This window comes from Acomys minous (genome assembly GCF_964271855.1).
Source record: "Acomys minous genome assembly, chromosome: 10".
NCBI classification, from domain to species: domain Eukaryota; kingdom Metazoa; phylum Chordata; class Mammalia; order Rodentia; family Muridae; genus Acomys; species Acomys minous.
In genome coordinates this window covers 8308107-8334810 of record NC_140491.1, presented here as the reverse complement: position 1 = coordinate 8334810, position 26704 = coordinate 8308107, and the positions used below count along the sequence as shown (strand labels likewise).

Here is a 26704-nt window from a genome sequence, read left to right as displayed (position 1 = left end):
TCATTGGCTACCTTTTGCACATTTACTAAATATTGTTGCCAAAATATTTTCCACATATGGCTTTACCATTAAATATGCTGATTTGTTCTCCCAGTGAGAATTCCTCCCCATGTACTTGGCTCCAGCCTTTCTCCTTCATTCCCTGGAGCCAGCTGGGCTTCCCAGGAATGCTGGGAAATAGTAAGAGTGGAGCCAGCTCCTGCCAGTAGGTAGGTTGCCCTGTACTTGCCTAGGGATGACATTATGCTGGCACTCAAAGACACAAATGGAATGGGTGCCACTCCTGCTGGTTCCATCACTCCAGGCTGCCTCTGGTAGCACAGGTATAGATCTGTTCTCTTGGTGGCCTTCCTTCCTCAGCAAATAGTTCAAGCCTTAATCTCCTTAAACTTCTGTCAGTGCGGAGATGTCCTTTCTCAGTATCTGCGGACCTGCTTTTCATAGTTGCATGAGTGTTAGCATCTCTATTTTTTTTATTCATTTATTTTTTATTAATTTATTCTTGTTACATCTCAATGGTTATCCCATCCCTTGTATCCTCCCATTCTTCCCTCTCTCCCATTTTCCCCTTATTCCCCTCCCCTATGACTGTTCCTGAGGGGGATTACCTCCCCCTGTATATGTTCATAGGGTATCAAGTCTCTTCTTAGTAACCTGCTGTCCTTCCTCTGAGTGCCACCAGGTCTCCCCCTCCAGGGGACATGGTCAAATGTGAGGCACCAGAGTACGTGACAGAACCGAGACTTTTTCTTTACCTAGTTTTCCAACTGCTACTATTTTCCAGTCTTTAGCACATAAACTTCCTGCTCATAGTCAGAGCATCCCTCCACTCTTCCAAGCCCAGCTCCGAGCTGCCAGTGCTCCCTTTGATTCATCCGCTGTGATGCTCCTAGACATTTATCTCATTTCCATTTCCTAAGCCCCTGCCTTGCTTGGGTGTGGAAGTCTTTTTCTGATCTCTCCCTGCCTTCATCATTGTGTTGTTCTTGTCTAGACTGCACACAGCTGCTCAAACAATCTTCCTTGAAACAACACTTACCAGCTCTCACTGATTCTCAGATGCGGAGCTTTGCACATTTATTACATTTGAAATTGGCACTGAAGACGCAAATAAATTGTGTGGCATCTTTTAACTACAAGCACCTTTCTTTGTTATTGATACACATGATACTGGAGTAGCCTGCATTGCTGCTACTGTGCAGGGCTGCTTGTTAAATCATTTACAAAGAATGGTAGCAACCGCACGAGTTTTTCTGTTACATATACAAAGGTTGAAATGTCATGTGTGCAGATGTCCAGTCCTGGACTCTGGGCACATTGCTTCATATATTAGCTGTGTCTGGGGCCTACATAAAGTGAATGGGTCAGTACCTGCCTTCCAGCATTAGTGTGGGGATTAAATGGATGAACACAGAGTGCCTGGCCCACCGTGACACCCGAGCATTGCTAGCTGGCTTGTCTTGTACACTCTTCATTCTTCCTCCTCACCGGGAACCCAGTGCAGAGAAGAACACACATTCCTCTCCTGGCTTTCTGAGTATCATAAAAGATCTTTGACCTAGTTATTGCAGGGCATCTGTTGCTCTAAGGCAATAATTCTCAACCTGCCTTCCTAATGCTGCGAACCTTTAATACAGTTCCTCATGTTGTGGTGATGCCCCCCCCCCCGAACCATAAAATTATTTTTGTTACTATTTCATATCTGTAATTGTGCTACTGTTACAAACTATAATGTAAATATCTGTGCTTTCTGATGGTCTTAGGTGACCCTGTGAAAGGGTAGTTCAACTTTCCCCCACTGCTTTAAGGAGTGTGTTGCATCTAATACAGAAAGAATGTTAACTTGAAGGGAAGACTATTCAGAAAGCATTTATTACATCACATACAAGAAGAGATGCTGCAGAAAGACAGAAACTATGGTAGTCTATGCTGGTGTAGTAAAGTACCTGAGACTAATTTATGAAAGATAGAATTTTTTTCTTCACAGTTGTATGATTTGGAAAGGCCAAAATCAAGATGGTAGCAGGTTTGGTTCCTCATAAGAATACAGCCTCTGTCTCCAACATCGCACCTAGGTGTCTGCATCCTATGAGGGAGAGAGACACTGTGTCCTACATGGTGGCCAGTGTTAAGGGCAGGGAGGGCACCTTCTCTCTGCCCATGCCCTTTTAAAGCCTTAATCTATGCATAAAAGTAGAGCCCTCATGAGGGTAAGTTTTCTACACTCAAACTTAAGATATTTATTTCAATTCTTCTAATAGCTTCTTCAGCAAGTTGCCCAGTCCTGTGAGATTCTGCCTCTTTCTGCAGCTTTAACTTATAGAGAAAAAGGTGGAAGATATGGGGGGGTTGTATTTTGTTTTAAGAAGGCAGAGACAGGACCTTCCTAACATAGCTTGTAAGAGAATGGGAGGAAACGAGGGGTAGAGTCGGAGCTGCAACAGCTGGAGAAGGAGCAGGGCTCAGGGGTTGGGGTACCCCTCCTCTGGGAGCTGCACCGTCTCTACAGAGGAGGCCTCCTCTCTGAGCTGTGTGGTTCCTGGGCTCCCGTGTCTCAGGATATCATTGGGGCACCCGGAAAGCCCACCAAACAACAAGCTTTGCTTCAGAGGGGAGATGAGTTAGGTAAGTGAAACTTTCTAGGTAGACAATAACTTCCAGGAACACTTGCTCTGTTATCTACAAGGAACACTGGAAGGACATCACCTCAGAACACTCTGTGCCTCCCACTGGCATACCAACTTCTTCGTCAACATGACAGGAAACTGTGTAGTCAAACTCTCCCAAGACGCCCTCAGTCCTAACAATTATATTTGCACCATTGAAAGCAACGGCGATGCTTGGGCCAGGGATATGGGACGACACAAAAGATCTGGGTGAATAAGTTGAGGAGAGTGGATGAAGCATGATCCCAAGACTTGGAGGCTCTTTATCCAAGGCAGAGGAAGAGGGGGTTAGCCATCTGAAAAGCACCAGCCCTTATTAAGCCGACAGGAAAAGGCCAGGTCATGGTCTCCCCTGCCCCAAACACAGCCCTGACTGTCTGCTGCCAGACATGTGCTTGGCATCCACTGCAGTTGTACCCAAGAACTTCTATTTTCCCCTTCAGGATGTGGAAGTCATCTTAACGAACAATGGGAAAGCCAAGACTTGCCACAAAGACTCCATGAATATATCATTCTTAGCTAAGGTTTAACAAGACAGAACTAAAAGCCCTCTTTATCCTGCTAATCAAGAGATGGAAATTTGGGCAGGAAGCCCAAAACGGTTTTAAGCAAAAATAATTAAATGACACCATCTACGTGTATGTGTGTGTGTGTGTGTGTGTGTGTGTGTGTTTGCAGGCTGAGTTAAATTCTGTGAACCTCAGATTATCATGGCCTTACAGATGCATACTGTTTTTATCCTGTATTCTCTTATCAAAGCCCTCCTACTCCATTAAGCCAGTCTCTTCTACACATTTTCTTGTAAAATTATTTGTTGGATTATTTAAACACATAATAACATTTTTCCATATGTCACATTTATCCAATGATTCTTGGTCATAGTCATTCTCCCTCTCTCTCTCTCTCTCTCTCTCTCTCTCTCTCTCTCTCTCTCTCTCTCTCTCTCTCTCTCTCTCCTCTCTCTCCAACTCCACCTTATCCTCAACATACCCCCTATCTCCTTCCCAACTTCATGTCTTTTTAAATAACCCACTAAATGTAGTTCTTGCTGCCCATGTGCTCATGTGTTTGGAACCAGGCACTGAGGCATAGAAAACCTACCAATGGCCAGCAGGAAGAATGCCTTGGTCCATCCAAGACTTATTTCTCTATGTCCTAGCAATAGGGTCTTAACCTAGTCATGGTGGGCAGTTCAGAGGAAGAGCATACATCTGTCTTGTTTGGGGTAACATCTGCATATAATAACCCACGTCTTCTGGAATATGCCCACGCACCATAGCTCTTCTTAAATTCCTCCTTTTATTCTGCTTTAATTAGCTTACAACCTCACAGGGTTTCCCAAAGCTTCTTCAGACAGCCTTACTGTTGGAGCATCTACCCCACCCCCTCACTTCCCTCTCCTCCTGCTCCCATCTCTACTCACAACTTTAGCTCCCGATAGTCCGCTTCCCCTTGCTCTCTCACTTCACGTATGTTCTACTAACCCCTTTGTTTTATTACTTTGGTTGCTTTTTCATGCACACTTCATTTCTGTTAACCCCGCCCCAGACCCTACTACCAACTGCCTGCTCAAGCATCTCAAGATATGTTTTGTCCCCTGAGCTGCCAACACACCTTGCAGGCTTTGTAATTGACACAATCTGTTATGGTGCCCTTGGTCTCCCCTGTACCTTGTCAACTAATCACCTTTCTCTAGTTTCTATTTGTCTAATGGACGCTTCTGTCTACCAGGAAATGCACAGCTCTTCATGGCATCGCATCACTTCACTCAGGCCAGAGGTCTAATTTGTTTAGTCACTTCACATTTCAGTGCTGTCCGTCAGAGTCTAGCCAGGCCTCACCAGGCTGATATGCTCTGGGTGTATAAATGTGTTACATCATCCATCTCCCGTCATTGTGAGAGAGCCAGCTTATTAAAGGGGAAATAAATAAAGGATGACACCAGGCAAGGGGAGACAGGGACTGTGTACATGACCTTCATTGTCTCGATTTAATCACAATTTCTGCAGCATGCAGTGAGTGGCTTTCTCTGAATGGTCAAGCCTGACTTCTTGCACAATATCATTATTTCTCATTTTAGTTTGCGTTCAGAGGCAATCTTCTTAATATTTCTCCTAAAAGGAGAGTGGTAGCTTTGAGGGGAGAATCAGAGTTTACTAGAGCAGTTATTCTTTGCTAAGCCTTAATTTCTGCTAACCTGTGACTGCCTCACGTATCCCCAAGTAGTGGAAATCACCCAAGAGAATTTGTCCTTCAGTAAGCCAAATGAGAAATAGTAACCAATTTTCAGATGACATTTAAATGTCTCAGTTGAATACACTCACCACAAAGCCTCTCGTAAATCCTAAACACGTAGTAGCTGTGGTTTTCTTTATTACTTTTCCTACTTTTACAGGAAGGAGGGAGGAGCATTTTAACAAATGTTCACAGAGTAAAATGACAACTTGTGTGAAAGATTCTCCTTGTGGATAGTTTGGCAGAGACCACTGAGTAGCACCTAACTCTGTTTTGCTTACCTACGGAATCAGGCGTTTCTTCTACCTGATCCTTCCGTCCTTCTGACCCCCAAAGTTTATATCATGATCTTAATATCTGTAAACAAGAAGGATAAAGAAGCAAAGTTCTTGTCTTCGCATCACAGTCATGTGTATTAAAAAGGCCTTCCAACCCTTTCTGGAGAGGAGATTATGTATCTGTCCTTTAAGGCCAAAGCCATCTGTGTTTTGCCTCCTCGCTGATGTCTGCTCTTGACCTCATGGATCAGGCTTGTCCGCGGTCCTCGGAGCCCTCTCCATGTCGCTTTACATAGATACCATGGTCATTTAACATTGTAGACCTTAAAGAATCTATGGGAAAGAATTCCCGTGGGAGACAAATCCCTGGACGTGTCAGTGAGGGATAATCTAGACTGGCTAAATTAACACGGGAATTTCCGCCTCAGTGTGGGCGGACCCATTCCCTAAGCTGCAGTCCTAGACTGAATACAAAGGGAGAAAGCCTGCTGAGCACCAGAATTCATCTCTACTGGCTGACTATGCACACAGCATGCACAGCCGCCTCAAGCGCCTACCATGTGACATTCCTGCCATGATAGCTTGACCCTTGAATTGCAAGCAAACAGAAACCCTTCCTTCCTTCCCTAAATTGCTTTGGTCAGTTGTCACAGCAACAAGACAAGTGACTACGACATTTGGTGAGCGCACACTGCCTGAGGAAGAGTTGTGAGACTAGCAGCCCCAGTGTTGAGCAGTCTCTGACCCAATGTCGCCGAGTCGCACGGGGCATGTAGTCATGAGTTGGCACTGACCCATGTGATGCTCGCTGCCAAGGAGATGCAGGTGCTGTGGGCAGGCATCATGGAGGAAAGAAGTCAGAGCTCTTACTATTCTGAATTTTCAGAAAGGCCTGACTTTTTAAAAAAAAAAAGATGGGTAGAGGACCTCATAGAAAAATATTACAGGAAGAAGAAACATATTCTCAAGGGCAAATGTCAAGAACTTGATAATTATATGAGCTTACCCCATGTGCTGAGTATTAATTTTCTCAGTCCTTGCTATGAGTCTAAGATATGAATCCCATGTTTCTTATCTTTGGGTGAAGAGACCTAGAAATATGGACATAAATATGTAAGGGCTAGTGATTTGCTACACATAAGAAGCAAAGTCAAGATTTGAACCAGTTCGGCAGCTTCACAGCAACGGCCATGCTCTCTCACAAACCTCTGCCACCCTAACACTCATAGAAACTTGACTATGAAGTAATGTGAGTGTACATAGAGCAGCTTGCGAAAATGGTGTTGAGAGCCCTGTCTCAAATCCCATCTCCACCGTTGCTGCCTTTGTGACGCTGGGAAGGTTTCCTAACTTGTCTGTCCTTTAGCTTTTCGTCTTTAAAGCAGGAAGCAGTTCTACGTTGTATCTGGAAGTTACAGTCTGGATATGAAAGTGCTGTGCACTGGTTTATATGTTTGAAAACTTGGTCACCAGCCAGTGGGACTGTTTGAAGGGGTTGTGGAACCTTTAGGAAACGGAGGCTTTAGGAAATAGAGCTTTTAGGAAGCAGAGCTTTTAGGAAGTAGAGCCTTCAGATGATTTCAGGTAGATTTCTTTAAGTAGAGTTTGCTACTAGAGATGAACCTTACAAGCTATAACTTGTTACTCTCAGTTCTCCCTCTCCCTCTCCCTCTCCCTCTCCTCTCTCTCTCTCTCTCTCTCTCTCTCTCTCTCTCTCTCTCTCTCTCTCTCTCTCTCTCTCTCTCTTGCTTCTTGGCTAAAACCATGTAAGAAGTCACTGCAACATGCTGGAACCATGGACTGACCCAATCCAGGCACCATGCTTCCCTGCTATGATGGACAGTGCCTCTTAGTCTAAACTTTCCCTCTATTATGTTGTCTCTGTACTCTGTAACACTGACAAGAGAACCACCCAATTGACTCCCAAGTGATGTGATGTTGATTTTTGAAAAACCGTCTATGTGTAGAGTGGTCAGTAGGTTAGAGGGGGCAGTGATGCAAGTGGGGAAGTAGCTATGGGTGCTGCAGTGGTATGTACAGCCATACAGAGTCTGTAGAGACCCCAGTAATGGGCAAAAACACAGCCAAATTTTGGGCTTTCTTGTGTATGTTGGTGTGGACCAATACCTTGCCACTGAGGGATGCTGGTTCCTGTGTCCAGCCAGCGAGATTTGGCAGCTTAGACTCAGCACATGAGCTCAACAGCTCCCACCTCATTTCTTCTCCGGCTCCTGAAAATACTAGTCCCTTGGTTCTGCTACCAGATGCATTGAAGTTCCCACAGCCATGGGCTTCACATGAGTCTCAGCCAAGTGATGCTTTTTTTTTTAGCCTATACATTTATATTATTACAAATACATACAATAAACTACCTACAGCAAGAAGACTCACAGAACAGCCAGGAATTATATAAATGTTACATTCATATTATTTTGGCTATTTGTATTTGGCAGCCTTGAAGAAAACATCTTTCCTATCTTGGTGTGTCTAAAATTCTGAATGTAAATCAGTATCTATCCTATCTCATCATTATCAATTTAAAACATCTATCTAGACCTAAAAACATCTTAACCCCTATAAACAACTAAGTTTAATTGTGAAACTAAACTATCTGGTCCTCAACCCCATCAGATACTTGAGAAAGAATAAAATGAATTACCTGAGTATACAGGGGGTGCAGGTTAGCAGCTTCCAAAATGAGAAGATGACAGAGTGACACTTATTAAAGCTGTCCAGAGGCCCCAGAAGCTTCAGCTAATGCAGGCTCTGACTTCACATTGGTGAACTTATTCTTTCTGATAATCACACACAGCCAGTGGTTGTCATGGGCTTAATTTAGGACCTGCATTTTCATTTACTTTTTTATATTCTTTTAATTTTTTAAATTAATTTATTTATTTATTCACTTTACATCCTGATCATAGTCCCCCCCGCCTCCCCTCCCAGCCCCACCTTTTCTCCCTCTTCCCCATACCTCCTTCCCTACTCCTCAGAAAAGGGGAGCCTCCTCCATCCTCCCACCCCAGCTCATCAAGCTGCATCTTAACTGAGCATGTCCTCTTCCCCTGCGGCCTGGTGATCAAAGAGCAGGTGACAGAATCCATGTTATTGACAGCCCCCGCGCCCCGCCACCACCCTTACTAGGGCACCCACATAAAGCCTGAGCCGGACCTGCTTTTCAATAATCACCTATTTTGATCATTATAATATATAACCCACAGTCACTTATCTCATGACCAAGAACACAACTGCAGGTAGTGAAAAGTAAGTCGTCACAATAGTCCTAGTAAAAGTGAAGCCTTCACCGGCAAGAGCCTTGCATTGTCTTGTGACCACTGCAGCTACAAGCCGTTCTACACAGAGAATTACTACATGTAAAACCCATAACTTGGCACTGCTAAAAGTGTCCCCAGACTCTCCTCAGATTAGTTTCTTCTGAGGTAAGTGCTCTGGAAATGGGATGCAAACACTAAAGCAGTTCCAAAGAGAGTTCCCTCCCCGACTGTGGCTCTCCTACCATGGTAATGTTACTGTCTTCCAAACATGCCTCCCCTGTTTTGCCTTCATTTGAATACTTTGGTGGGGGTCGTCCTCCTTCCTCTCTTCAAATACTCCTGTTCTCTCTCTCTCTCTCTCTCTCTCTCTCTCTCTCTCTCTCTCTCTCTCTCGCTCTCTCTCTCTCTCTCTCACACACACACACACACACACACACACACACACACACACACCAATATATATTGCTAAATCTAGATTCTACATGAGATAAAATATGCTATATTTTCTTCATACAATTACTCGTTTCCCCTCCATTTCAACTCCCTCCACTCATAGACTCTCCTTGTGCATTCATGAGATAGATAGATAGATAGATAGATAGATAGATAGATAGATAGATAGATAACAGAAAGGGGATAGATAGATGATATATAGATAATATAAAGATGACAGATAGTAGAAAGAAAAAAGAAAGATGATAGATAGATAGATAATAGACAGATGATAGAGATAGCAGAGAGAGAGAGAGAGAGAGAGAGAGAGAGAGAGAGAGAGAGAGAGAGAATCCTTTATATGAAAAGAAAACATAATAACTTCTGTGATTCTGGCTTATTTCATTTAATCATAATCTCCAGCTCCATTTTTCTAAAAGTGACATAATTTCATCCTTTATAGAGGATAAGACTCTACTATGTATGTATAGCACATTTTCTTTGTATGCTCTTCTGAGGATGGGCAGTCCAGGCTGTTTCCATATCTTGGCTGTTGTGGATAATGTGCGGTAAACATGGATGTGTAACTATCTCTGTGCTGTGCCTACCTAGTTTCCTTCAGTTATATTCCTGTGACTGATATAAATGGATCAGGCTCTAGTTCTGTTTTCAGTTTTTTAGGAACCTCCATACCAATTTCCAGTGTTGCTGCACACGATTTAATTCCCAAAGACACATGTTCCCCTGTCCTCTCTCACTTGCATCTGTCATTAGTTTCTTTGATGGTAGCCATTCTGGCTGGAGTGAAATAGACTTTCAATGAAGTTTTAATTTACATTTCCCTGAGGGCTAAGGATGCTGAGCATTTTTCATACTTTATTGGTCCTTTACATTTCTCCTTTTTAGAGCTGTCCACTCACTTCATTTGCTCATGCATCGGTAGGCTGGTCTGCGGAGTGCGACATTTGGGTATTTCGTACATCACAGGCTGAAGCATTACCCCATGGCTGATGTACAGTTGGCAAAGATTTTCTCCCATTCTCCACCCTGTTTGCTCCGCCGGCAGGTCCCCTTTGCTATGCCTGTTTTTTAATTCCGTGTGCGCCCATTTGCCAGTTTTTGTAGTTATTTCCTGAGCTATTAAAGTCCTTTAAAAGATCCCTAAAAGCTATGTTTTATGTGTGTAGAGGCCAGGAAAGCTAGAGAAATCCATTTTTTTTAAATCCAAACTAACTATAATATGTTAAGATTATTTTTAAGTGTGAAATGAGATCACTCCCAAAGAGGAAATGCCCTAACCAATAAAGACCTGCTAGATGAGTGTGGAGCCTCCCACTATAACTAATAAAAGCTTTCATTCCAGTATGGGATTTGTTTAAATTAATAATAATAATAAAATAATAATAATAATAATAATAATAATAATAATAATAATAATACAGATGTGAGAGAGGTGGCTCATTGGGTAAGTGAGAGTATGAGGACCTGAGTTCAGATCCCAGCACCCACAGAAAAAGCTGGGTGTAGCTACAAGCATGCCTATAATTCCAGTGCTGTGTGAGCAGAGACAGGAAAGTAAGTGCTGCCAGCCACCAACCAGCCTAGGTAGCCTCCAAATTCTGTGAGTGAGCCTGTCTCCAGGGGAAAAGCCAACAGCAGTTGTCCACTGGCCTCCAGCCGTGCACAGGTGTGTACAGCACACATACAAACTCACACACACCACATGTACGTTCAACATCATATGAAAAAAATATCGGTCATGTACTCTCTGACTTTCATGTTTTACATCCAAATGAGGTTCTATAATGTGGAGAAATTTATCAAGAAAATACTTTGGTAAGCATTTGCTCAAGGACGCTTTCCAAACACTCAATAGTATTAGAGCATTATAAATTCCATTTTGATTGGTTTGGTTTGTTTGTTTGTTTGTTTGTTTGAAGGTGGATGGTAGGTAAAGCATTTGGTTACTGTTTCTTACAAGTTCCTTAATAGTTTTATAATGCTGGTGTTTAAGTGATATTTGTCTTATTGCTGTGGAGGATTTATTGGGTCTTTCTTGGCTGATTATTTTGTTTTCAGATCAATTGAGCATATTATAATAAGCAACATAAATCAGCATCCCTAGGAATTTTTTTAAAAACAAATGAAATGGTTTTAAGTAAAAAAATATATAAAAGTCAAATTACTTTTCTAAGCTTTCTCCTTAAATGATGCAATAAATAAAGGCATATAAAATGTGCTGTTGACAAGGTGGTAGTCCAGCAAACAGCAAAGTGCATCATGGGGCTGCAGTGCCCAGGCATTAAGCTCAAAGCTAAACTTAATTTTTTTTAAGTGTATAATAAATCTTATCTTGTTGAGCACTTTAGTTCCAAGTGGTTTTTACCAGGTATTGATCATGTAGACGGATGGCAGATCGGTTTGCCCAAAATGGATTTTTGTGTTGCATAAGTTCAACGTTTCGGGTATTTATCTCCTCTCTGTCTTTATGGCTGCCTGATTTTATCTTTTTCATCATTTGATGCCCATAAAGACATATGGGAAAGAACAGTGTAATGGATAAAAACTGCAGGTAGGAGTTGAACAACGCTATTGAATAAAAAGATGGGCAGTTTGCGAAGGCTTGAATGAGAGTGCTAGTGACCAAAATATAAGGATACTAGATGCAAACACTGTGACAAAAGACAAGGTGGCAGACAAGCTGTGTGATGCTCTGCCTTCTGCAGTGCATGAGATGACTGCAAACGAGAGCCCTGTTGGAAAATGTTATCCTGGCCATTTGGTCTGCACCCACTTAGTTAGATCTTACTGTCTATCCTTTAATATACTAGGTACTTGATTCAAACACCCGTTATTCTTTCACCCAACTACCCTATGGGCAGGGAACATAAGAACAGTAGGGAATCACAACATAAATAGGTGTGCAATGAGTCTTTCTAAAATAGCTTTATTGAGATGCAATCTTAAACCTTATCGTTCAATGGAGTGTTTTTGTATATTCACAGTAGTGTGGCAATTAGAGAAATCCATTTTAGAACATGTTTGTCACCTTGAAAGAAACTGTGTGTATTATATGGGTCCCCCTTTCCCCCTTCTCACTCACCCTAGGGAACCCCTATTTCATGTCCTGTCTTTATGTGTCTTTATGTTCATATACGGGGGATCATGTCATCTGTAGCCTTTGTAACTGGCCTCTTTCAGCTAATGTTTTCAAAGTTCACCTGCATTGTAACCCTGTAGCCATGTTTCATCACTTCACTTGTTGCCAGGTGACCGTGTGGTAGAATTCTGGGTTGTCCCTGCACTCTGGTTTCCATGAAGAAGAACTGCCCCTACTAACCTCCAAACACAAGTTCTCATGTTGACACGTGCTCATGCCTCTTGGCTTTGCTTAGCTGGGTCGTATTGCTGGCTCGTGTGTTAACTCTGGCCACTGCATTAGCTGCCAGACCCTTCCCAGTGTTTGACGCACTTCGTGTTCCCACACAGAATGCATGGAGGCTCCGGTCTCTCCTCACCTTCAGTCTTTTTTGTTACAGACACCCTGGTGCATACATGATTATGATCTTATCCTGGCTTTGATTGGCATTTCCCTGATAATGAATAATACTGAGTATCTTTTTATGATTGCCAGAAATATGTACCTATTCTTTGAAGAAGAATCTACTCATATTTTATCCTCATATTTAACTATTATTTTTGTTATTATGGAGTCATCAACATTATGTAGTCTTGATATTCTGGTTTATGGTTTTCTTCCATTGTGTGGTTTTTGTCTTCACTTCCTTGTTGGATATTGTTGTTTTCGTGTGTGTGTGTGTGTGTGTGTGTGTGTGTGTGTGTGTGTAATTTTTCTATACCTATAAAAATAATCAAGTGGTCAGCAAGATGGCTCAGCAGGCAAAGGCACTTGCTGGGAAAGCTTGGAAACCTGCATTTGATCTCTGTAGTCCACACAGAGGTTGCAAGATTGCAAGAGAGGACAGACACCACAAGTTTGTCCCTGAGTCTCCACACAAATACCATGGCACGTCCATGGTTATAGCTGTATTCACATTTCATCACATTCCTCTGTATTTTACTATACAAAAATATGCCATGTGTATGTATTTTATTCCTTTCTACTTATCCTAATAGAAGCCTTGGAATAGTGTTTAGTAGGCGTGGGGGCTGTGGACACTTTCTCTTCTTTCTAATTATAAGAGGAAAACCTTCAAGTTTCTCTCCTAAGTACAATGGTAGCTCTGGGGTTTTCACAAATGTGCTTTATCTGGTTGAAAAAGTCTGGTTCTGCATCTACATTATTAGGTATTTTTATCATGAAATTGACTCAATTTTATCAGTTTTTTTCTTTGTCTATTGAGATGATCACGTAAATTTTGTCCTTTATTTTGTTTGAATACTATATTGCATTAGCCAGTTTGCCTAACATTTTAACCAACCTTGGGTTCCAAATAATTCTTACTTGATTTCTTGTATAATCATGTTTCTATATTTCTATACAACTAGTTTGGACTTTCTAAAACTTTGTTGAGAATTTTTGCACTGTAGTCATAAAAATATCAATCTACAGTTTCCTTAGGATACTCTGTCTAGTTTTTGTACCTGACTCATACTGTTCTTAGAAAGTGCCCTCTGTCTTTCAAATTTTTGCAAGTATTTATGAAGAATTGATATTAATTCTTCTTTAAGCGTTTGGCAGACATTACCAGCATGTCCATCTGGAGCTGGACATTTCCTTTCAACAATAGTTAATGAATTATTTACTGTTTGATCTCTTCTTAAAGATACCTATAGATTATGTATTTTGTCTTGAATCAGCTCTGCTAATTTGTGTCTTGTTGGCAGTTTTTCAGTCTGTCTAAATTATAACTTATTGGCATACAGTTGGCTGTTTCTAGTATAGGAACTTTGTACTCACTCTTCTTCCGGGGTGAGTAACAATAACACTGTTCTCTGGTGTTGGTGGCTTGAGTCAACTTCCTTCAGCATCATTTTCACTTTCACTAAATTGTACTTTGCTAACTTTTTCATTAATCTTTTGTTGATTCCCTCCATTTTTCTAGCTTATAAATTCCCATAATGAGCTATTATTTCCCTCTTTCTGGATGCTTATTTTGTCCTTAAAAAGGAAACTTGGTCATTGACTTGAAATTTTTCAATATAATTTTTTTAAGCTACACTTTTTTCTTTGTGTTACTTCGACCGCCTCCCATAACTTCAGTATGCTGTGTCTTCATTTTCTTTTTTCTATATTTTTTATTTCCCTTGTGGTTTCTTTCTTGACCTATGTGCCATTTAGAAATGCTGCCCTTTCTCATTTGTCACCAGTTTTGAGAGTTTTCTTGCTAGTTACGTTATGCCGTGTATATCTTCCTGTGATCTGTTGTTGACTGTAATGTTGTCCTACAAAGCTCGACTTCGCATCCAGCCAGTGTCGATTAAGATGAAGACAAAACCTGTGTGTGATTCTTCTGTTGCCCATGGCACAGCGGGAGTATCATTCACACAGCAATGGGTCTGAGTGGTTCTGATGCTTAATTAGCTGAAAAAATGTCTTGTTTTAGAGACTGGAGAGTTGGATCAACAACTAAGAATACTGTTGCTCTTGCAGAGTGCCTGAGCTCAGTTTCCAGCAACCACATTGTCAGCTCAGAAGCATCTGCTAACTCATCAAATCCCAGGGAATCCAACACTCTTCTGACCTCAGTAGGCACCCAACATGCGTATGGTGTGCAAGCATCCATGCGGGCAGAACACTCACATACAGAAAATAATCAAATAAGTCAAATTTTTAAAAGAAATTCAAAACCATTTTAAATGTCTTATCTTAACATTTATATTATTATATAGTAATGTAACAGTTTTCTGGCAATGGAAGTTAAAATGACTGGAAAAAAACGAGGCACTTTCTAAATCACACAGAAGGAATATGATCAAATTACTTACCAAGCATACTTTACAGTCCTTTCTGTCTGGCTTTCTCCATAGATGACTTCTGTGCGCCCCTGAAACTCAGCAGCACACAGTTCTATTCCCTGTAATTCAGTGACAGGGGCATCTACTATTACTCCACTGTCCAGCCTAAGAGACATGAGTCACAGGAGCCAGAGAGCCCTAGACAAATTGAATTGTACATCTTCAATTATTCATCCTTAATAATCAATAGCCCCAGCTAGTGATTCTCCAATTGGTCACTCAAGCAATCACCTCATTGGCAGCTACCCCTCCTTAATATGGTGTGGTTAAACCTTACAAGTGTAGACGGGCTCCCCAAGTCCATGTGTAGAGTTTCAGTTATGCTGGAGGTCCCAGATTGGACTGTGGAAGTATTATTTTTTTTTAACATTTATTGTCTGTGTGGCTGAGCTTTGCAACTGGAGTTACAGATGTTGTGGTCCACCAGACATGGATGCTCTGCAGTCTTCGTGATGGGACACCAAGTACTCTTCACCAACAAACCATCTTTCCGGATCACTCCCCAACCCTCTCCTCATGGGAATACTTTTGAAAGATACTAGCAGGGGTCTAAAGAATCGGCTTCAAGAAGTCAGATACTAGTAAGAACAATCTGTTCCAGGTCCAGGAACCAGGAAGGGCACAAAGTCCTTGGAATCTGCTTGCACCCACAGAGGACTCCCCTCCTCCTCCTGCATGCCTCTCACGCAAGCCCCAAGCCCCTGCACACTTTAAGGGGGGCAGGAGCATCTCCAGATCCCAGTAATCCTAATGAAAACAACCTGCAGTTTCTCTTTCCTGATGCATGGAAACTAGGGAAAGAAAACCAGAGCCCCTCAAAGCCTTGGGCAGAAACCATGTGACTTTGTGCAGAGGATGCTGAGTAAAGGAAATGAACCTGGGCTGCTCTCCACAGATCTTTTCATAGAGCTGACTTCTGAACACTTTTACAGCTTACAGACTCTTCCGGGCAGTGTTTGAAGTCAGGAGATGGAGGGTCCTATTATCCTCGTCTCTCAGTAAGGCAGACCTTTCTGTTTTCCAATAAGGTTCTTTGAATATGTATTGATGAAAGCCAAATTGGTCACAGATAAAACAGACATTGCCAAAATATCTACCCTCTGGAATAAAATGTGGTAGTAACAGAAAGGGAGGGGTTTTTGTGGTTCCTTTTTCTTTTCTAAAAAAAAAAAAAAATAGATGCTTAATGCCAGATCAATATTTCTTCTCATATTATCATGTACAGTAAATATTATTTTACAATGTGATTTGTCATGAATAATATGGGAAATTTATCCCTTATACATTCATAATTTTTGCTAGTTTGAAATAATTAAATCCTACACTCCAGAACCTCTAATATTTAGCATTTCCTTGTCTCTGTGCCCATGTGAGTCCTCTGTCAGAAACCAAATGAGAAATCCAATGCTCACTCCCAGACCATCATAAAAAAGAATAAAAAGAAAAGTCTCTTTAGATAGACCTTGACAGTCAGTGCCCCGCCACCCAAAGGCTGCAAAGAGGGAAGTGGGAAGTCCTGTTAGCTTGACATGGTGAACAGGAGTGAAGCCCAGGGTGAATTTCATTTCCCTGCAGGGATATTAACACCACTTCATCCGTTTGTGCGCAGGTCATAGATCTGTACTGGGGAGTTGATGGAGACGAATGGGACAGCCCGGAGCTGCAGAAGATGCGCATGAAGCTGCTGGAGGAATGCTTGAGGACCTCTGCAGGCCCGTGCTTTGTTGTGGGTATAAAACACTGGCTCCTCCTACTAAGTCATGAGAATGTGAGAGTGCTTGCTGGTTTGTCCAGGAAGGTTTTTAGGGAGAGGGTTGGGTTTTGTTGTTGTTGTTTTCTTTTTCTTTTTTCTTTTCTTCTTTTTTTTTTTTTTTTTTCTTTTTCTGGTACCAAGAGAAAGGCTTCTTAAGTATTCATTTTAAAGAATTTTAATTGTCTTCTTACTCATGTGTGTTAAAAAAAAAAAAACTCCTCTTCAGCTTTTCACAAGACATGTTACAAACTAATAGTGACGATCTGAGTGTTAACGGATGGGATGAGGTGGAGTTGACCGATTTCCCACCTTGCAGTCAGCAATCAGGACGATTCTCTCAGCCCTGCAGTAACTGACATAGCTTTCCTCATCCAGCTCTGGGAACTATTCCATCACGGCATCTGTTTATTCCCCCAATATTAACATGCCTGGCATCTCTTTAAACACAATGACTGAAAGGTTTGTAAGGTAAACCAAATATAGCAGTCAAACCCAGCGGGAAATGTGTCCCATGAGTTTGTGTCTACAGTGATTTCCAGACAGAGGCTCTCTCTGTAAGTGTCAAACATGCCGACGGGGTCTTTTCAAGAAGAACATCACTATCAGGTAGGTGCGCTGTTCTGAGGACGGCATCCTCCTCTGTAAGCACAGTGGCAGTGATGCAGGAGGGCTGGTCCATTGTGGGTGACAGTGACGCAGGAGAACCGCTCTGTTGTGGGTGATTGTGCACAGTCACTTCCACTCCTTGCAAAAGAAAGCTATGTCTTGAATCCAGAACGTTTCTACCCATCATGTGTACCATGGTGGGGTGTACAGCAGCAGGAAGGCAGACATGGCACTGGAGAAGTAGCTGAGAGCTCACAAGTTGAGATTAACAGTCACAAGGCAGAGAGAAAGCCAATCAGAATGGATGAGGTTTTGAAACTTCAATATCTCCAACCCTGTGTTTTTCCTGTATTTTTTTCTCTTTCCTTTTGCATTCTTTGAAGTTGATCTCCAGCCATTTGAATAGTAGTGATATTGAATCAGCAAATAAAGTTTCAATTTACTTTTATTAGGTTCTATGGAATTGGATTTTAAAGGATTTTAATATTTATGTAGGCAAACATCACTCTCCCTATGGCTTCTGGATTTCCTGTTAGTCTTAGAACAACTTTACCATGTAGTAACTTTTAAAATTAAAAATATGCTAAAATCTTATGGTTATATCATTCAGTTTCAATAATTTCTCAAATGTTTGATCTTGTGACCCTTTTTACTTTGAAAAAAAACATTGTTTTTATGTGTATAGTATGTTGCCTCTAAGTATACCATGTGCATGGTGGCCATAAAGTTTGAAAAATCTCCAACCCACCCCTCCTCCTGCAGTGACACCCCTCCTCCAACAAGGCCACACTTCCTCCAGCAAGGTCACACCTCCCCAACAAAGCCACACCTCTTACAGCAAAGCCACACCTCTTACAGCAAAGCCACACCTCCTACAGCAAAGCCACACCTCCTACAGCAAGGCCACACCTCTTACAGCAAAGCCACACCTCCTACAGCAAGGCCACACCTCCTACAGCAAGGCCACACCTCCTACAGCAAGGCCACACCTCTTACAGCAAAGCCACACCTCTTACAGCAAAGCCACACCTCCCCCAACAAGACCACATCTCTTACAGCAAAGCCACACCTCCTACAGCAAAGCCACACCTCCTACAGCAAGGCCACACCTCTTACAGCAAAGCCACACCTCCTACAGCAAGGCCACACCTCCCCAACGAGGCCACTGATGGTGATCAGCACACTGGAGGAAATATTTAGAAAGAGGAGAAATTTCCTATGTTAATGATGGGTGACCATGAAAGGAAAATGGGGTGAGTGGGAGAGAGGAGTAGGAAAGAATTAGGCTGATCTTCTAGGCCAGAGATCTCCAAGGAATGGGTGCTCAGGCATGTCCTGGCATATTCAGCGAACAGAGAGGAAGCCACAGTTCCTGGAAGACTGTGAGCAAAGCAGTAAGGTGTAGGAATGAGGGACACCTCTCGGGCCCTTGGAATTTATTTTTTCTTAAGGTGTTGCATATATTGGCCATACATCATCATAATCAATATAGTTAGGAACTGTCAATTTTGGAAAGAAAATTGTACTAAGAGAAATAAATTTTTCACTTTTACTCTGAGTGACAAAGGAAGTCAAAGAAGTGTGTTGAACAGTGGAAAGAAATGATCCTACTGATGTCTTCAGGACCCCCTTGGTGAGGGGCCAGAGTGAGGCTGAGACGTGCAGAGCTTAGAGAGCATTGCAGTGATACAAAGGGGAGAGACGCCTTGCTTAGGGGGTTACAGAACAGCTGTGTGAAGACAGTGACCTGAGCTTGGGGAAAATGTCTGTCTGGAGTGCATCACCAGCTACACCATGGTCGTGGTTTGAATCAGAAATGTCCCCCAAAGGTTCACCTGGTCTCCAGTTGGTAATGCTGCTTGGAGATGTTATGCAACTCTTAAGAGGCAGGAGCTTGCAAAAGGAACACTACAGAACAAGTTCTGGGAGTGTATAGCGTTAGCCTACTTCCAGTTTACACCCTCTGCTTCAGTATGTGGTTAAGGTCCAGGCCTGCAGCTTCCTTCTCCTACTGCTTCCTGCCTGCCGCCTGCTGCCTGCTGCCTGCTCCCTGCCTGCTTCCTGCTGCCTGCTGCCTGCTGCCTGCCTGCTTCCTGCTGCCTGCTGCCTGCTCCCTGCCTGCTTCCTGCTGCCTGCTGCCTACTGCCTGCTGCCTGCTCCCTGCCTGTTGCCTGCTCCCTGCCTGCTTCCTGCTTCCTGCTGCCTGCTGCCTGTCTGCTGCCTGCTTCCTGCCTGCTCCCTGCCTGCTGCCTGCTGCCTGCTGCCTGCTGCCTGCTGCCTGCTGCCTGCCTGCTGCCTGCTCCCTGCCTGCTGCCTGCTGCCTGCTGCCTGCTGCCTGCTGCCTGCTCCCTGCCTGCTGCCTGCTGCCTGCTGCCTGCTGCCTGCTCCCTGCCTGCTGCCTGCTGCCTGCTGCCTGCTGCCTGCTCCCTGCCTGCTGCCTGCTGCCTGCTGCCTGCTGCCTGCTGCCTGCTGCCTGCTCCCTGCCTGCTGCCTGCTGCCTGCTCCCTGCCTGCTGCCTGCTGCCTGCTGCCTGCTGCCTGCTGCCTGCTGCCTGCTCCCTGCCTGCTGCCTGCTGCCTGCTGCCTGCCTGCTGCCTGCTGCCTGCTGCCTGCTGCCTGCTGCCTGCTGCCTGCTGCCTGCTCCCTGCCTGCTGCCTGCTGCCTGCTGCCTGCTCCCTGCCTGCTGCCTGCTCCCTGCCTGCTGCCTGCTGCCCCTTGCCCTCTTCCTCCTGCCTGCTGCCTGCTCCCTGCCTGCTGCCTGCTGCCCCTTGCCCTCTTCCTCCTGCCTGCTGCCTGCTCCCTGCCTGCTGCCATGACTCCCCATCATGGTTTATTCTCATCCTTCTGGAACCAAAACCCAGATCAAACTCTTTATTCTCGAAGTTGCTTTTGGTCACAATAGTCTTTACAACAATAGCACTTAGTATGGCTGCTCTCCTCCAAGTAAATAATACAAGCCACTAAAGCAGGGCACATGGGAGAGAAATTCAAAGCCCCGAACATAGGTCAGGTCAAATTCCTGCATGCCCAGAAAGCTGAATTTGGGAAGCCCATTGCTGTGTGTACTTAACAGCAACTCAGAGGCCATGTTCTCAGTAGCTCTGTCTAAGTCCATCCTTGGGATTTCTGAGTGACAGATATTCACCTCGTTTCACTGTACTCTAGAATGCTATGCCTAAACTAAAATTACTTGTACATATTCATTTCAATAATTTGCTACTTGGAGAATGAATAATTTAAAGGCTAGACCTCTAGCAGGTTCTGAGAGTAAAGGCTGACTAACAGGGCATCATCAACAACTCTCCTGGGTATGAACCAATCATTTACTTCTCCTTCATCCCCTTGGTGCATGACTAACCCCATAGCAGCCATGAGGAAGCCCTGCAGACAGGTGAAGGATTGTTTATCCTAACGGTCCTAAATTACACAAGACTGGCCTGGTGTTTGTGGGAGACAGTACTTCGCATAGCTTTTCCTGTTGTAAATATGGTACTTACAATGGTGACAGCACACTTGTGTCACTCGTGAGCTACAGTTTCCTTCCCTCCTACAACCCTTAGATACTTCCACAAGTCCTGGTGCCCCTGTGGGATACAAAGCCTAATGTGTTAGTTTCCTGAATGCTAAAGACTTTGGCAAGATAATTCACGATTGTTGAATGAAGAATGGTTTTATTTCTTTACAGATCCTAGTTTACGCTAAATACAGAAAAATCCAGGGCCAGGCAAAGCTTTCACTTGAAAGAGCCAGGAGGCCCAGTGGACAGTGGACTGAAATACTAATGTGATTTACTCTTTACATTTTATGTCCATTGACATGCAGGCTATGCTGCTAAGAGCAGATAGCTAGTTTTACATAGTTTTTATTACACAAAGAGTGCAGGAGGCTAGAATTGTGGTGTTGAATTCTGCCCTCAGAGATTAACTGAAGAGACACAGTGAGAACAGAGATCAACCTGAAGGAGACGGCATTTGCATAGTGAGTAAAAGGGGAAACAGTCCCCAAGGCCCCAAGGTTTGACTTCTGCTAAGAGCCTCACTGAGGTTTGTTATCTCCATAGAGACTGGACATAATATCAGAAAGAGTGACTGAAAGCTCTATTGTGAGGCTCAGTCGGCTAATACATACCTGAATTTCTTGTAAAGTGTAAGGCTTTACAGTCTCAGCTATCAAGCTGGGATTTCACGTGTGGCGAACAGTTATGTCAGCCTGAACACTCTCCTCTTTACAAATGTTACTGATAGATGGCATTTTTATTCCCAGGCTGAGCATGTAGCTCACAAGTTCCATCTTTAATCATTGTAGCATAAAAGCAAAAACAGAAAAATCAAAGCAAGAATGGCAATGAGACTGTATCAAAGAAAAACTTTCCTCGTAGCAAAAGAAAATAATACAGGAAAGAGACCATGTACAGAATAGGAGAAGAATATTGTCCTGCTATTAATCCAATACAGGATTATCAGTCAGAACTTGGTTTAAAAAGTTAAGATGATCTGAGTAAAATGTTAAATGGATCTCAATAGCTATTTCTTAAAAGAAAAAGTTTACATGCCTAATCAATATGTGAAAATGCTCAATACTGTTAGCTGTTAGTGGGTACAAATCATGCCTATGATGAAATTTCATCATATTTCAGTTAAAATGTCAGAAGTAAATAAAATTACCAATGCTACTATCAGCATGGTGATGAAGGAACCTCAAACATTGATGGTGGGAAAGTGAATAGGTCCGGCTACGGTGGAAAATGGCAAGGAAGTTCAAATGCAGACACCAGCATGGAGGATTCTTAACTCCTGACAGTTTTCATAGCATCTGGTCACTCTTGGATAAACATCCGCCTGAAATGGACTCCACATATAAAAGAAAGATTTAATTAAAGACCAGTGAAATGACTCATTCGGTCATCAAAGCTCTTGCCTGACTCCACTTAGTTGTCCCCTGGCTTCCACATATATGAGGCAATCCATAAGTGCACGATATATGTGCGTGCCCACATGTGTACAGTGTATCATGCACATATGTGCATGCACACAATGGACTATTATTCTGCCACACAAAAGAATAAGAAGCTTGTCGGTTGCAACAAGATGGGTAAACTCACTCGACACTGTGTTAAGTGAAATAAGCTAGATACAGAGAAACAAACTTCACTTGTTTTCTTTCACAAGAGAAATAAAATATGCAAAAAAAGAGGGAAAGGAAGAGTATTTGAAAGTAAAAGGAGTTCATCACTGCCCTTGAAGGGGAAAAATGGGAGAATAGCATAAAAGAATAAATGAATATAATCATCTTGCATTATGCATATATGGGAAATACCACAGCAACTTTCACTAATCTGTAGTTTACATATGTTAACTGTCATCACCAAAAATATGGCTCAGGAGGTGGTGTCAAGATGTCTCAGCAGGTAAATGCAGTTGCCTCCACCTGAACTTGATTTCTAGAAGTCATACGGTGGAAGGACATAGCCAACTCTTCAAAGTTGCCCTCCAACCCCCACATGTAAGCTCTGGTGTACACAATAAATAACTGTTGTCAATGAGGTATAATTCATTCTTACCTCCCTGTTTGAAAACTGTAAAATTTATGTAATAGATATTACTTTGCTAGGTATGAATTCACTGGATTCCTATAAGTTTATTTAACTGTAGGAGTGTTTTGCTTGCATGTATACATGTGCACCACATGCCTGCCTGCTGCTGTGAATGTCAGAAGAGGGCATTGGATCTTGTGGAATTATACTGAAGGATGTTTGTGAGGCATAGTGCGGGTGGAGGAAACCAAATACAAATACCTCTGCAAGAAGAAGTGCTCTTAACCACTGGGCAATCTCTCCAGCCCCAATTCATCATCTCTTACTAAATAAAATCTTTACCTGTTTCCAGAGAGCCGGAGAGCTAGTAGGTAGATAGCTCGTAGTTGGGAACGTGGCTATCATCTTCCTCAGCTTTTAGGGATGAAGTAAATTGTTCTTCCAGGTGTGACACGTTCAGCAGAACCTATCTACACCACCCACAACACACCCTATGGGAACCGGAGCAGAGGCCAAAGAGTGCTAATTATCTCACCCTACCCTTCTTCCTGGTGTGCTTTCAGAGACAGAGGGAACATTTTTCTTTTCTTGACATCTTACAAACTAGGTGTAGTGCAAAAGAACAGTATTTCAGTCCTGGACCCCAAGTGAGGACCGGCCTCTTAGCAAAATGAATGATTTAAAGGCCATCTCAAGAGGCCAGGAAAGGAAGATATAACAAACAAAATGATGTCAGAAGGGAAAACAAAAACAAAACACAAAAAAATAATAATAATAAACAGGAACAGATTTATTCCAGAAATTCTTAGCTATATGAGTGTCCCTAAAGATAAAAGGCTGATGGGACATGTGACCTGGGAAAAGCCTTAGGTATGAAAAGTATACAGTACCTGAGCAGGTGTAAAATCATCTGAAGGATCTTCCTCAATCACTTCTTTTCCTTGGTTTTTGAAACAAGGCCCCCCACTGTACTTCAGAGTTTGCCAATTCTGCTAGACTGGCTGTCCAGCAGATCCCATGGAGATTCCTGTTCCTATCAGGAATGGGATTCCAGGTGTGTATTGCCACACCCCGTGTGCTGGCTTGCTTTATGTCAACTTGACACAAGCCAGAGTCATTTTGAATGAGGGAACCTCAGTTGAGAAAGTGCCTCCTCCCACCTTGGCCTACAGACACAGCTGTGGTGCATCTTCCTGATTGACAGTTAATGTGGGAGAGCACAAGGCACTCTGGGCAGTGCCCTCCCTGGGCTGGTGGCCCTGGGTGCTATAAGAAAGCAGGTTGAATAAAGCTACGAGGGACAAGCCAGTAAACAGCATTCCACCATGGACTCTGCTTCTGTTCCTGGCCCCAGATTCCTGAAATGCTAGAGTTCCAATTGACTGTTACCTGGAAATGTAAGACAAAATGAACCCCTTCATCTCCAGGTTGTTTGGGGGCATGGTGTTTATCACAACAATATAAACCCTAAGTAAGACACCCAGCTTTTATGTGGACTCTGGGAGGCAAACTCATGTCCTCATATTTGCACAACAGGCACTTTACCAATTTAGCTATCTTCCTAGCTCCCAAAACCTAGGTCTCTTTATTTTTTATGTGTGGAGTGTGTGTGTGTGTGTGTGTGTGTGTGTATGTGTGTGTTGTGTGTGTTTGTGTGTGTGTTTGCTTTGTGTGCATATGTGTGTGTATGTGAGTGTGTGTGTGTATGTATGTGTGTGTACGTGTGTGTTATGTGTTTGTGTGTGTGTGTTTGCTTTGTGTGTGTATGTGTGTATGTGTATGTATGTGTGTGTAAGTATGTGTGGTGTGTGTGTGTATGTGTGTGTGTGTGTGTGTGTGTGTGTGTGTATGGGTCCATGTGTGTGTATGGGTCCAAATGTGTGCAGGTGGGCATGCGCATGGAAGCCTGAACAAGATCAATGCCAAGAATCTCTCATGATCACTTTCCACCTTAGTCTTTGAAACACAATCTTTCCATTGAACTCAGAACTGCAGGTAGGCCTCTAGGATCTGAATATTCAAATTCCAGACTTCACTCTTTTTTAAAATTTATTTATTTATTAATTCATTTATATCACATCTCAATGGTTATCCCATCCCTTGTATCCTCCCATTCCTCCCTCCCTCCCATTTTCCCCTTATTCCCCTCCCCTATGACTGTGACTGAGGAGGATCTCCTCCCTCTGTATATGTTCATAGGGTATATAGTCTCTTCTTGGTAACCTGCTATCCTTCCCCTGAGTGCCACCGGGCCTCCCCATCAAGGGGATGTGCAGACCTCACTCTTATTGGAAAAGCATCCAATGAGCCATTTCCCTAGTCCTAACCAAAGTCTCTTTAACTCCAAGGCCCACATCTTCCTGCTCCAAGTCCCCAATGGCTTAATGAGACTGTGTAGGTCCATTGCTCACTTCCGTTTCCAGCAATCTGCCACTTCTTCCTCTCGGGATGTATAGAAAGTTTATCGTAGAGCCCTCTCTCATTCTCCATGTTCCTTCTTACTGCTCTCTCCCATACAGTTGAATGACTCAGACAAAATTCATCACTAGTCTAACTAACAAAATAACCTTTCTCTAGTAGAAATTGAAGCTGTGTTGCCCATGGCTTTATTAAGATTATTTGGATCAACTATTATTTTTCATAATAAATCTGGACGTTTCCATCTAATTTCTCTGGGCAGAGAAACCTAAAGCTTCAAGAACCTGTACTAGACAGTGCCAGAAATTCGAATTACAAAAACATAATAAAGATTTCTTATTCATGCCCCACCCCAGCACTTCCCTGGAATCTCTTTGCAATACATAAGTCAACCAAACTCTTATGATTCCCAAGCCATATGATTCTAGAAAAACACATCTTACAATGGTGTTTATTAACAGACAACTGACCACACAAAAGACTGTTAAGTTCTCTGATGTAAAAGTGGGTACCATACTAAAGTCCTCTTAAGCACTGGCTAAGTGTGGAGGGGGCGTGCAATGAAGGTAGTGGGCTAATGCAGTGTTACACTAATGCTATGATTAAAAAAAGAAGAAGTAGAGATGAAAGATGTGTTTTGATACCATACTAGAGAGTTCCCCAGAGCAACCAGTCCTTGCATTGATACTGAAAAGATTAAGTGCAAATTCCAGATCTGGAGAAGGAGAGAGGGGATACTGACTCTCCAGAGACCAGAAGATCCTAGATAGAGGCAGAATATATAGCACTGTGGAACAAGAGATGAGAAACGTAGCTCCAGGCCACGCCCCTCATTTTAGTTACTCATCTGTTGCTCTGATAAAACCCCATGATCAAGGCAACTTATAGAAGAAAGAGTTTGTTGGGCTTAGGTTGCAGAGGGAGTAAGAATCTATCACGGCAAGAAGTCATAAGAGGACGTGGCAGGTATGGCAGCAGAGAGATTCCGTCCTCAACAGCCAACACGAAGCAGAGACAGTAATCCAGGCATAGGGTGAGGCTATGGCCTCCCAAAGCCCACTCCCAGTGACACACTTCCTCCAGCAAGGCTCCTAACCCTCTCCTGACAGTACCACTTGCTGGGGACTAAGAAGAAATGCCTGAGCCTAAAGGGGCAGTTCTTGTTCCCACTAGCACACCTCATAAGGAAATTTCAACATCAATTTGAGAGCAGTATGGAGGCCGTCGGTGAAGTGGGAAGGCTGGAGATGAAGGTCCTAACTGGGAACGTGACAAATGCCCTACCTGTGGGATGACAAGAGCTGAGGCAGACAGGCAGGCACAGGTGAGAGACACTGCACAGAAACAACCAGTGAGAATTTAAATCCGGACTTGAGAAGTTAAGGACCAGACAAGGTGGCCATGCCAGCACCTTGGTGATAAGTTCTTTCTTCCATCCCAACATCACAGTGCTGAAAATCACACTAAAGTGCCTGTGAGCCGCATACGCTGCAGCTGAAAATCTGTTAAACACAACTGCCTGCTGAACAT

The 26704-nt window shown here is 43.1% G+C and overlaps 1 protein-coding gene across 1 annotated transcript in view; it reads left to right on the top strand.

Moving 5' to 3' along the window:
- NWD2 (NACHT and WD repeat domain containing 2) overlaps window positions 1-26704 on the top strand; it is a 141499-nt gene that overhangs the window by 62734 nt on the left and 52061 nt on the right. The window contains exon 3 of the mRNA XM_084799097.1: window positions 16475-16591. Within this exon, the coding sequence (XP_084655223.1) occupies window positions 16475-16591 (117 nt within the window). The remainder of the gene's footprint in view (window positions 1-16474; window positions 16592-26704) is intronic.